This window comes from Cucurbita pepo, chromosome 4, assembly GCF_057944985.1.
Source record: "Cucurbita pepo subsp. pepo isolate OVF chromosome 4, ASM5794498v1, whole genome shotgun sequence".
Classification (NCBI taxonomy): domain Eukaryota; kingdom Viridiplantae; phylum Streptophyta; class Magnoliopsida; order Cucurbitales; family Cucurbitaceae; genus Cucurbita; species Cucurbita pepo.
In genome coordinates this window covers 10,593,058-10,606,480 of record NC_141801.1, presented here as the reverse complement: position 1 = coordinate 10,606,480, position 13,423 = coordinate 10,593,058, and the positions used below count along the sequence as shown (strand labels likewise).

The following is a 13,423-nucleotide window of genomic DNA, read 5'->3' as shown; positions in this document are numbered from 1 at the left end:
TGATATTGTCCACAAAGTGTGAGTTTTACACGGCTGACTTATTCGCTGAGTTAGAACAAGTGTTGCACAATTGTTGTCAAGGGTGTGATTGTGACGTCGACTAATCCTATTATTCACGTCAGTAATTTGAAACGTTACTGTCCTAACCAAAAAGACATCAAACATAAGGAGTACAAACTTCTACAGTGTACTGTGCATATATAATCTGCAAAAATACAAGAAAACATCTAATTTTTCGTTAGGTCGAAAAGGTTTATATTGATGATCAATCAATCATATTAATACTTGAGAAGTTATACTCAAGCTCTCATTGATAATCGAAAAGTTAAATCGTTGGATTAAGATAAGTTCGATCATTTAATAACACGAGACGAATCATAACCCTTCAATATTATTTCAACAAAATGTCTAAATGGTTTGCTTCTTGAACTTTGGTCATAACTATGACAAGAAGTTTGGAGTGTTGAGGCATTACTGCCTCTCTCCTTAATTACCAATGAATTTTGGCCCACAAATTTCGAAGCACTATGCCTCTAATTAATTTCTTTTTCAATAAATTTCATAATTTTTCTCTTTTAATTCTGCAGAATCAACAGCCACATTATTTCCTTCCGTCTCTCTTCAGATAATTACCCTAAGAAAATACCCCCAAACACAAGGAATGGTTATCATTTGACTTATTTCGGACAAGATTAGGATGTTTATGCGACCCCCCAAAGACAAGGAAGTATTTTTCATTTACGTCTTTCTCCTCTTTCATTTCTCATTTTTACGAAATTTTCAATTTTGCCCATTATAATCAAATTTTCATTTACCCCAATCTTACTAAAAAAGTGAGAAAGTGTTCCGCAATCAGTTGCGTCGCAATTTTAAAATGAATGTTTTTCACCTTTCTTAAGATAGCACAGAATGTCTTTTAGGGTCGGTTTGCATCCTCCAACCCAACATCGAAGGGTCTCGTGCGCGCTTATCATCGTCTAATTAGGTTTGAGCTGCCTGCAATTAAGAATCGCCCGTAGAAGCCCTCGTGACTTTCTCTAAGAATTAAATAACTTTGAAGGATGCCTTTTGTGTTGAATGAAAAATAAGAAAATGTAGCGAACAAAAATAGACAAGACGGGGAGAAAATCAAAGGCAAAAGGGTTAGAAAGAAAGACTTTATCGTTGTATCCCTTCCGGGTTTCTAAGATTGAATGGTATAATAATTTGAGGATGGAATTTGATGATGGAGACAAAATATAATTCCAAACGGAGTTTTGTTTTGTTATTTCATGTGGGACAAAATAAAATCTTGGGAAAAGATATAAAGGAGGGAATCTAAGGAGGAGGGAGGATGAGTAAACTGAGTGAGAATTGTTTCAACTTAGAACAGCCAGTGAATGGGAATCAAATGTAGATAAGGTTGTCTACAAAATGATACTCACTTTCTAAAACGTATGATATTACCATGTTCCTAAAACGTATGATATTACCATGTTCCTGTATGTAATATCAAGATGAGTTAATTGCTGTACAGTTAATACCAGAACCAAAGGACAAAACTTGAGGACAATAAAGAGAATGGGGTCATATCATTCAATTTAAATAATGAAAAGGTTCATTGGTCCTACTCATTTATAGTCCAAAAACCCTAAATATCGTACACATAATAAGAAAAAGGTCCTCTAAAATAGTTTCCTACCTGACTTGTCTTTTGAAATGTATAAAGTATTATGAGATTCCACGTCGGTTGAAGAGGGTAACAAAATATTCATATAAGGGTGTTGAAATCTCCCTAGTAGATGCGTTTTAAAAATCTTGAAGGAAAAAAAAAAACCTAAAAAGGACCGTATCTACAAACGATGGCCTTTGACTGTTATAAATAGTATTATAGTCAGGCATTAGGCAGTGTACCAACAAAGACGCTAGCCCCTAAAGAGAGTGAATTTTGAGATACCACATCGATTGGAGGAAAGAATAAAACATTTCTTATTAAGGTGTGAAAACCTCTCTAGCAGATGCGTTTTAAAACCGTGAAGTTGATGGCTATATGTAACAAGCTAAAACAGACAATATCTGCTAACGTTTGACTTAAACCATTAAAGTATCTTCTAACATGCACTAAAAGGAAAACCATTTCCTTAAAGAATCACAACCCTGTTTGTACCATGAACCACCATCATTATGCTGAAAGAAGAACAAAAATCATAGGGATTCTCAAGTAATTTGGATTTTTCAGGACTTTATTTCGCTAACAGAAAATATAAAAACAAAAACGTTTCTGCAACATTTATAATCACTTTTCAACCTACCCAAGATGTCCTCTTTACTACCTGCAGTAGGCATCACTGAGTTGTCAAAAGTATAGTTTGTTTGGATGGATGGTATTGGGACAACCAGCAAGCAGATAAATTTCAAACACAGATCACATATACTTTGTGTGGAGGATAAACCCTTTGTTCTAAGCTAAGCACACAGAGCAAAAAGCCATGGTTTTATCATCTTTCCCTAGTTGTGCATTACACAATACCTGTCGTCTTCGTCGTCATCGTCTAAATCACTATCAGAACCTTGTAGAAACTCTCATTTCAATTTGTTGACATGTTCTGCCATGATTTAATAATACAACAAAACTTAAATCCTCATATTGAGAATCTATTCTAAAGAAAACGAGCTTCCATTATGTGATGCTTTTCTAAAGGGAACCCTGAGTGCATACCCCTATCTAATAAAAAGCCGTTTGATCTCAAAAGGAAAGGATAAAGAGAAGATTTGAGGAAGATAAACTAATATAATCTTCAAGGAAAAAGAGGAATGGAAATAATGCATTTTGTTTGTCTTGTTGTGGCACTTGGAACTGGGAGAGGAGGGACCAGTGGACCCAAGTGGTGTTAGTGAACATAATTCACTTTTGATTGATGTTGATCTTTCAATGAAAGAAAGGACGTGTAGCCTTATCAATCACATTGGTATTTCGGGCTTTGAAAAGCAAACTACTTTTAAGGTGCATTGGATATGGCCTACTTATCTGATACTCATTTCATTATTACTGACCTCAAAAATGCCGAACTTTGTTCTCCGCAGAAGTATTGCTGTCCAAGTCATCGAGGCAGCAGCTCCTACCCTCTCTAGGTCGTTGGTGAGAAATTCAAACAGCATGAATTTTGAAGAAACAAGTCAAATCCGTCCATCATCTGAGCCTCTCTGTGGACTGAAAATGGCCTGGATACACTAAAAAAATTTTGAACTACATTACTTTTCGGGTACATAAAAGTTGGGGGGTGTGGACAACTGTGTGACGCAAACTTGTAAAAGAACATATAGAATGAAATGAACGGCGTTAACAAAGGGAAATTATTTTACAATGAATAGGCCACCTATAATAACATAACGGCCTAGATCAAAAATTGGAATTTTTTGTGAATGGGATTTTGAGAATCGTATTCACACTACTCTGGTTCTCCATCCCAGTGGAACTATTTTGATATGATCTTTGCCTGTGTCGGAATTTTGCATGGAAAGTTAGCATCTTCAGGTCCAGGACAGTAAAATACTTGAGCCTAATAACACCTTTCACTCCCCTGCACCTGTTCTATTTCACAAGAACCCTTCGGTCAAAATGTGGTTACCACTGTCGTTTGCTTCCATGGCATGCATTATATCATGAAACGTGAGAGTCTTGAACCACCAAAGTGATGCGCTTGATACCATCTGTTCGAAAGCCATCTCCTTTAAATCCCGTCTGGTAGGAAAAACCATGCACGTTATCTTGGGAACAATATCCAACAAGAACTGAGAGGTGAGTTACTAGAGGCTGAAAGTTACCTCACTCAAACCATCAGGTGAAAACCAGCGGAACAACACTCCAATACGTACCACAGCAGGAATAAGCTTGAAAAGCAATGGGGTAGTCACCTACACAGTTGGTTTATTAGCACACACTCAATTACAATAATAAAATTAGATCATTTAACTTCTTTGGTAAGGTTTCTCATTGGAATACGTCACCAAAGACCAACACATTAATGACGTTTTTCATTTGATTGGCAACAGCGCAGGTATCTTAATGGAAACTTCGATAAATTATTTAGTCTTAGGTTAGCAAATTATTTGTTGCAAAAGAGACCCACAATGGCTTAACGAGAGTGGAATGGGGAGAGTTCAATCACATTGCAGGGTACGCATTAGAAATTAGGTGTTTGGGGACTTCAATAAAGAAAAAACAAAAAATTCTAGTAAGTCTTGCCAGCACAAAGGTTCTGTGTTCATTTATCTTGATGGCCAATCTAAATAACAATAATAACAAAAATAAGAAGAGAATAAAGAAACTTATAAACATACATTAATTAACTCACCAGACTAAGTGCAGTTGTCCCCAGCAGCAGTACATACAATTTTCCCTGAATATTTTTTTAACTGTGAGAGGAAATTTTTATTTAAAAATGAAACAGGAAAACATTGTAAGAACTTCAAAATTTTAATGAACAAAAGTATAAAATAATAATATGAAAGATTAAACAGAAAAGGGGTTCTCCTTAAAGCATGATCTGCATCACCCTTTATACCATTTGCAACTTGTTTCATTTGCTCAAAAGAAGATAAGTCTAACATACTTGGCTGTTTGGGTAGGCATGTAAACATGGAAAAGTTATCCATACTTGAAACCTAGCAGATTTGATCATTCTAGATGCAAGCGTACTACGTTAACATAAGTCTACGCAAGTATTGGAAAACAAAGTGGAAATTTATGTTTCGAGTTTAGAGACAGTTCTTATCAACATCAACAAATTACAAACCTCAATCAGAGATAAGCTTACAATTCAAGCACCAACCTCGACAAGATGAAGATTAGATGCACGACTTAGAAGGACAAAAGAAAATTCCCCAATTTGTGCAAGTGACATCCCAACCTATAAGATGGAATTATCTAAGGCCTCTTTGAACAACCATTATAGTAGCAATCATAATCATAATAATAATAATAATAATAAATAAATAAATCATTGTGAAGAAACAGATTTGTTGGAACACATCTAACCAGAAGTGAAGTCTTGTTGTTGTATCCAAATCCCTTGACAACAGCAGCAACCACTAAAGTTTTTATAACGATGACCAATATTACAGCTGCAAGTAAAATATCAATGTGGTTCCATAGGAAATGAACATGAATAAGCATCCCAATGCTAGCAAGAAAAAGTGCAGCAAAGAAGTTGCGAATGGGCTCAACCTGGTAATCGAGCCAATGAAGAGGTGTAAACAATTTTCATGACAGCTAAAACAGATTCAGAGAAAATAGATCACAATGTTGAATAGATCACAATGTTATAGACCCTAGCAATATTATGTTTATATCAACAGATTCAGAGAAAATAGATCACAATGTTAAATAAAGCTGATGAGAAATTTAATTGTCAACATCTTGTTTATCCGGGACCCAAAATTATGTCGGAGAAATTCATTACATCGAGAACGTGAGATTATCAATATGATTGATGTCCAAACCCCAAAAAAATATATTTCAAGCTAGATCATAAGTTCTATGTTGCAGGATTTTATTACATCTCGACCGAGAGATTTATCAATAAGCTTGATGCCCAACCACCAAAAAGATACATTCAAGATGGATCATAAGTTTTATGCTGCAGGATTTCATTACATCTGGAGTGGGTAATTTATCAATAAGCTTGATGCTCAACCCCCAAAAAATACATATTTCAAGCCAGATCATAAGTTTCATGATGCAGGATGTCATTACATCAGGAACATGGGAATTATCAATATGCGTGACCATCATTGCTGCCCTCCCCTCCCCACAAATATATATATATATATATATATATATACACATACATTTAAAACTAAATTATTTGGAAACGTACAGTATCATTCAAGTACCCAGATACTCTATACAAATTCTCATTTCCCGACAGAAAAAATAGATATATCTATAATCATCGACACAGTATTTCTAGACCTTTTTCCATGTCAACACATGTTTGTAGCATGATTTCAGACCTGAAAGCTTACTATAGTTTTCAAATGCTTCAAAAAATTCCACCTGTTCTCCACAGCATAAAAACTGAAAGGGAAAAACCTTCAGGCTTTAAAACAGAGTGCATTCTAAATCCATATTACCTGTTCGAGTGTGTGCTGAGCAAGATCGGTAGTTGATATCATCACACCCGCAGCAAAGGAACCCAATTCAAGGCTTAAACCAAGTTTATCACTGCACTGTACAGGTGGTAATATAAATGAATCAGTACTGCACTTGCATGCACCCAAAAAAAGTACTGGTAGATGCTAGGTGTTGTAGATAGACCATGCCCAACAACTTTATTCTCGACTCTAAAGTCTTATTGGCTTTAATAGGGGGAGAAAAAAGGATAAGACAACTGGATAAGAACCATTTTTCAAGTCCTACAACATAATAGAATATGTAATCCTGAGAGAGGAAAATTCCACAGCTAGAAAACTGAAGTTCTTGACCATGTATGATACCAATGTCCACCCAATTGATACTAGAAGTAAAAACATGTATGGTTTCTAGAATTAAGCATTAGGAAGTGATTGTGGAACTAACCCAAGCTACAAGTAAGCAGAATGCAACAGCTGCCAATTGATAAAGCTCATTAGTCTGCATGGAATAGATTTTGATAAGAACATGAAGCAATAGTTGTAGCAAACAGAGCAAAGGTTGCTCTTACCTGAGATGACAGGCTAATCATAAGCTTAAGGAACCACGGCACACATGTGCGAGATAATATTGACAAAAAAATAAAAAACGTAATCAAGACCACCAACCTGGAAAAGAAAGAAATTAGCTGGGAAATATTAGTTCTAGTTGAATGAAAAGAGTAGTCAAAATAATCTCAGTTGTCTGATCGAACAACTAGAAAATCAAATGAAAGGAGTAGCCAGAATTAGTAGTCCATACACCAACTAGCTATGTTTTCAGATCTAAGCGCCATAATGCTGGAAAAGAAATTTTTAGTGATGCTGGATACTTGACTTATTTAACAAAAAAAGAAAGCTAAAAAAGAATCCTCGTGAACATATACAGACAGCAGCTATTCTTACGACTTAGTCATGGACAGAATTCCTTGAAGAACACCAGAAGTACCACCAAGAATCGGAAGCAGGGCAAACAGCAATCCTACAGTTGAATCCTGGTGGTGCATATTGAACCAAAAAAGATCTCATCAATATTTTGCTTGTAAGCTAGTGGTTATCTGTTAAAAACATTCTGTCTCTCTCACACACACACCCCTAGGACAAAACTTCTAATACAACCAGTATTTAGGATACCACATAACCAAGCCATCACTAATTAGTAATATGATAAAAGTGTTGGAGGAAGATTAAGTTGTATACCTGAAGAATAAGAGTACCAATGGTCACCTGACCATGAAGGGCATTGATGCTATTTCGTTCCATTAAAAACTTCAAGACCTACATCAGATAATAGTGTGGAAGTGCCCAAATTAAATAAGATAACCATAAAAAGCTTATTAATGACTGAGGAAAGCAGCAATCAATTCTATTTCTTAAAAAAAATACTTATCCAATGCAAAGTTCCTTCAAAATAATTATTTAAAACAAGACCAAAAACTTGATGAAAATAAAAATAAATAAAAACTCTGAAGCCCATTGTCACTGGCCTACAAAAGCAGTTTTCTTAAAGTTGGAATAAATGGCGTTGAGAAACATCACATTCATATTTATATCTATCCAAAACTTCAAAACAAATCTTCTGATCTTAGAGGATATAAAATAGTGTACAAAGGAAGGTTGTTGTGAGGTTGTTATGAGATTGAGTAATAATTGATGAACATATTCCATTGGGAATAACATTCTTTACAAATCAGAAAAATGGTAAAACATTTACCAAGTTATAGATTAGCATAAGAAAAAAACAAAGGTGTGGAATTCATAACTCTCTCAATGTTTTTTAAATTTTCTTCATTTTTCGAACTGTCTCCCAATGCTCCTTTAGCCACGCCGTAGGTAAAATAACTTCATTCAACTAAAAAATGTAGTGCATAAATCACAAGGAATTACCACTGCAGTCGAAGACATAGACAAGAATGCCCCAACGAAGACCCCCTCTGATGATTTACCACCACACAGCTGCAAAAGCAAGCAATTTCACATCAGAAGAAACCATTGAGGGTAACAATAAAAAAAATGCACTTATACTACGGATACAGCAAGAAGAAAGAGGAGACAAAAATATCCCAGATATAACATCAACTACAAAAATTTCACGTCAAGCAATAAACCCTAGTATTTTGATAATCCACCAAAGTTCCAGTAAAGCCCAAGGAAAAAAACAGTAGGTAAGCTAAACCAAAGACCATCAAAAAGGCCACAAAAAGGCAATTTAGCCCCCTAGTTGTGTATACTGACCAGATGTACAACTACATAGCAGAAAGGCTCAAGTGTAACTGCACTGAGCTTACTTAAGCTATCAAGATATGTTTTTAACTTGGGCCTAGGAAAACAACACAACTGAAAGTTTTAGTATGGATCAATCGGACCTTAACAAATACTTCGATACCACGAAATGAATCCACTGAGGAAATATGAATTTGCAAGAATAATAAAATTTGAAACCACGAAGCATGATAAAAGATTATCCCATTCTGAAGAGCATTGGATGAAAGAATCGCAATCAGAATTTTGTGCTTGAAAATGTGACCATACTCGTCATCCAGCAGAGAAATACAATGGAAAAAAGGGTGATCAGCATACAGCTGGAATAAATTCCCATCAGAATGTAAGACATACTGAAGCTGTAATTCCAGACAAGCACATAAAAAGGAAAATTTGGAGCAATCCTCCTAGAACAGCCACTGCTCGAACAACACGAAGCTGGAAAAAGAATAGAGAGATTATTGACATGTTCTAAATATTTTGTAAGCCAGCTAATCATTGAAAAAAAAAATCCAAAATAAAAATGAAGCTGACTTTTGTAGTGGAGAACTCCAAGCCCAATGCAAAAAGAAGGAAGATCACACCAAACTGAGCAACTGTCTCGACCTGAATGTATAGTTAAAAGACAGTTTAATTCTTGTGAAGCAATAGAATATATTAAGGTAATATTCATTACTCCATAACTTACAAAAAAACCACACAGAGAAAATAGACAATTACTTTGCTTTGACAAGTATACATAATCTTAGATTGTGGAAATGTGTAGGTGAAGGAGGTGGTTCCCACTTCGATGAGAGTTCGTTTCTAGACTCATCAAGTCATGGGGTTTGGGTATTGGTAATCTAAGATTCTGTAATGAGGCCTTGCTAGCTAAGTGAAGCCACTTCGTGGCTGTAGTGTTTCCACCTTTCCTTTTTGTAGCTTTGGGTGATTGCTAGTATTTATGGCCCCCAACCTTTTGATTAGGTCTTTGCTAGGGGTTTTAAAGGCATACCTTGGAGCCCTTGGAACGCAATTTGTTTGGGGTATTAGTTCTTCTAGAGCAATGTGAAATGTTTTGTCTGAGATGGGTTGTTGGGTGGGTGATTCTTCTTTTGCTTCCCTTTTCCCCTATCTTTACCATTTGCGTCCCTGGAGGGGTGTTGGGTGGGTTCTATCTTTTCTTCTGAGGAGGGCTTGCTTTGATCCATTTGGGCTTTATCCGTTGGATATGGAAGACAATGAACTTTGATTCTTTACTTGTCTTGTTGGACTCAGACAGCTTGCAACCGGGGGGTAAGGATCTTCTTATATGTTCCCCATGGCCTTCGAACAAGTGTTTTTTTTTTATATCTTACATCGTCTGAGCAGCTCTAGTTTCTCTCAATTCTCCTTCATTCACCTCCCATGGAAAGTTGAAATGTCCAAGAAGGTGTGTTTCTTTGCTTGGCAGGTTTTGGGTGTGAGAGTCAACACCATGGGTCCTATCATTATACATTCTCCCTTCTTGTGGCAATTTCCATTTTTTGTTATTCTTTGGGAGATGTGCTTGGAGAGAAACAAGAGAGTTTTTGAGGGTCTCGAGAGATATTTGAAAGAGATGTGGTTCCCTTGTTAGGTGTTCCTCTCATCAGTGACCAAGGCTTTTTGTAATTACTCTCTAAGTTTAGTCCATTTAGATTGGACCCGTTTTTGTACAGTTCTTTGGGTCTAGAGTCGTTCAACTTGCTAGACTGATTTTTTGTATGCCCTTTTGTATTCTTTCATTTGTTCACAATGAAAGCTCATTTTCTCATTAAATAAAAAAAAAATATAAGGTACACATGGTCATCTGTAACATTCACTAACAGCAGTATACTCGTATGCCTATCACATGAATCATTATAATCCCTTTACAAATTTTATCTAGTACCCAAAAACCAACAAGCATATCCATTGGCTTTATCATAAAAAAGAATGTAACAACAGAAAAGGACCAGGGAGAGATTCATAAATTTGTTAATTAAATGAGATAGACATAAATGAAACATACTTGCACCATTTCACTGACAAAGCTTAAACCTCCGGGTCCAATGAGAGATCCAGCCAACAGGTATCCAGTAAAGACCTGCAGAATTTACAATGCCATCGCATGTTTACAAAGAAAATAGTTTTAGGTCTGCCAAAACAATTTTGAAGCTTGTGCCCTGACGCTTGCCCTCTCAAGGTAAAGCAAAAAAATTTAGAAATGAAAGCATATGTTTAAAGGTTAGCCAGTTAGAAATGAAGTCGAAAAACTGGAATCTGTTTTGTATTAAAAAAGTCAGACTCAAATACATCAGTAACTAGTTTTAGAAAACAATGGGAAATAGTTTTTAAATTATTTTCTAAAAAAACTACTGAAAACACACCCAAATAAGCACAATAACTCTAATAAGATGCATATTCATTTCTTAGGGTAACTGTTCTAACAAGGGATGAGAATCATGATGAAAAATCCATACCCTTAAAGGATAAATAAACTTCTCATTGCATGCGACTTTTCAACAAAGTTAGTTATCACGTTGGGCATTGATCCTAGGAGCTCTCCAAGAACACTTATGCATCTATGCCATTGTCAAAAAGAATGCTACAGTACTAGACTATGATAACGATTTTCATTCTTTAGAGAAAGAGAGAGAGAGAGAGAGAGAGAGAGAAAGAGGGAAAGAAGAAGGATGATAATCATACCGGTTGTCCTGCACAAGCAAAAGCAATGCCACCACAAGTTGCAGAAACAATAACAACGACTAGATCCGAAATCAATCTGCATATAAAACAACTGGATGAGATTGGATCTGTAACCCTTCATCATGTCGATGCATACCAAATGACAATGAATCAAGAAAAAAGACGAGACCCAAGGACTAAGTTGACAGTGCATGAAAGCCAACCTTAAATCCAATTGGAGCACTGGATACTTCGACTTGGGATTGGATATAATAAAGACATTGTCCTGATTAAATAATCCATTTTAATCAAAAAGAATCAACTTCATGAATAGTATTATATTTATTGTGGAACTTATAATGAAAAGTTGAAATTTATGAAGTATACACATTAGGCATACCTTCCGATCAATTAATGTGGGCATGTCTTCTGCTCGATTCTCATTATCTAAATTGAAGACATCATGGAACTGAAATGATCTAAGGTCCAAAAAAACAAATAAAGAGTACTATTACAGTGTAATTTTGTAGATCAGAACACATCTCTAATAATGGGTTAGCATTCATGATAAACACTTCAATTCAAACCTATGAAAAACAAGCTTTGTATACATGAACTGGAAGAAGAAGAACATACTTCTCCTCTTTCGATTCGTTCTTCTTTGACTTAACTCTGGCAACAGTCTCCAAAACTGCCTGACAAATGGAAACACGTTCATTTCAGCTAAAAAGACCAGTAAAGGATAACATTGGGAGTACATTACTGAACACCTTTGTCATTCCTACGGCATGATAATTTGTTCCTAAAAATACTCATAGTAATCATTGGTTAAAATGAGAGGGACGCAAGAGGATGATAATACCCCATCAGAGAACTTAAATCTGATGGCTTGAATTCAGAGGAATCTTGTCGTGTTCAAATGGAAATTTGAATTAACTAAAAGGACACATATTGAACAGAAAGAGCAGGTTGGTTTGCCTTCTGGGTTCTATTATTTAGATTTTCTACTATTAAAAGTTCGTAGAAAGAAAAGACCGGCAGTGACCAGGAAAAACGTCAACCTAACCTGCTTATCAGCTACGCTGTTGTTGAAGCTGCCAGCATCCGCGGCTGCAAGGGAAAGTGAAAAACATGGATACTCTCAATAAATTTAATGAAGCCATAGTTAATTTCTCAAGAATAGGCCAAAAGGAATACGGGAATGTGATGGAATTTATTAAATTATTATATAATTTTCCAAGACCATAGTGCATCAAAAGCTCTTTCCAGTTCAATTCCTGCTAACCAACTTTCCACATTTCCGGAGACCGAGGGGGCATCAAAGTAGCATGCAGAACATGAGTTCCAACAAACTCCCAATACCAAACCAAATTACTAACGTAAAACAGCTCTCGAGGTAAGAACACCTGACGAGTAACTGGAACAGGTGGAAACAAACATAAAAAGTAAACGTAAAAGAATACGGGACAGAGGCACGAACAAGAACTAACCAGAAACCGAAAAAATCAAAGGAAAGAAGAAAAACTGGCATCAATGTTCAAGAATCAAAGAATTGAAAGAACACAAACGCATTCCGCAAATTACGGAATCCCAGCCCAACAAGGGAGCTTACAAACCCTAAAACAACATAGAATGCAAGTAAAAGAGAAGTGGAAGGCAGATCAACAAACCTTGATCACTCTGCCCATTCTCAATGAATTCCCTCTCGAGAGCCTGATCGATTATATCAGCAAAACTATGGTCGTCATTGGCGGATCTCGAGGAGTTAGAATCGAAAGTAGCATTGATCTCGCCGAACACCAAGTCGGATTTAGTGACGGTTAAGATGGAGATGGAAAGGGAAGGGAAAGTAGCGAAGCAAAGAAGAAGGTGAAAATATAGCAAGAGGACAAGAATTGCAGAGGACGGTAACCTCATTGCAGAAACGAGTAAGAAGGGAAACAGCAGCCGGCGCGGTGGCGGTGGCGGTGGCGGTGGCGGTGGCCTCCGTCTCCGAGTGGGCTTAAGAGGATGAAGAAAGGCGGGGGGACGAAAAGGTGGTTTATGTTCCTCGTTGTTTATTTACAAATTTTATTTGTTCAGTGAAGTGATCGGCCAACGGAGCAAGTGACGAAACAGGAAAGTACGAAAGTACCCCTGGAAGTTGGAATGAATTACATCGGTGACGGTGGAGAAGAAAAATGCGATCTGTACGCGCGCTACGCAATAGACGTGTGAATCTGAGTTTGGTCCCTCCCTTTTATAGATCAATTTCATATTTATATATATATTCAACAAATATTAAAAATGTTCCTAAAGTATTAAATAATTTTAATTCATAATTATTGCCATAAATGTTAAATAG

General features: G+C 36.3%; 1 protein-coding gene across 5 annotated transcripts; it reads right to left on the bottom strand.

Moving 5' to 3' along the window:
- Nucleotides 1-3,056: 3,056 nt before the first annotated feature.
- Nucleotides 3,057-13,264, bottom strand: LOC111793754 (K(+) efflux antiporter 4). Of its 5 annotated transcripts, none has more exons than XM_023675783.2 (20): nucleotides 12,750-13,259; nucleotides 12,146-12,189; nucleotides 11,716-11,774; nucleotides 11,480-11,558; nucleotides 11,304-11,365; nucleotides 11,101-11,176; nucleotides 10,424-10,498; nucleotides 8,947-9,018; nucleotides 8,767-8,850; nucleotides 8,038-8,106; nucleotides 7,351-7,428; nucleotides 7,057-7,145; nucleotides 6,684-6,780; nucleotides 6,560-6,613; nucleotides 6,115-6,210; nucleotides 5,018-5,206; nucleotides 4,812-4,889; nucleotides 4,335-4,379; nucleotides 3,805-3,894; nucleotides 3,057-3,721 (listed from the first exon to the last, which is right to left on the bottom strand). In XM_023675783.2, exons 1-20 carry the CDS (start codon nucleotides 12,994-12,996, stop codon nucleotides 3,641-3,643), a joined length of 1,764 nt encoding a protein of 587 aa, XP_023531551.1. In that variant the 5' UTR covers nucleotides 12,997-13,259; the 3' UTR covers nucleotides 3,057-3,640. The 5 variants fall into 5 exon arrangements, 2 of the variants coding, with proteins under 2 accessions (XP_023531551.1, XP_086979491.1); XR_002814973.2 differs by having other exon boundaries at nucleotides 3,670-3,721; nucleotides 4,335-4,395; nucleotides 12,750-13,263; XR_015420748.1 differs by having other exon boundaries at nucleotides 3,672-3,721; nucleotides 4,321-4,395; nucleotides 12,750-13,264.
- Nucleotides 13,265-13,423: the final 159 nt, after the last annotated feature.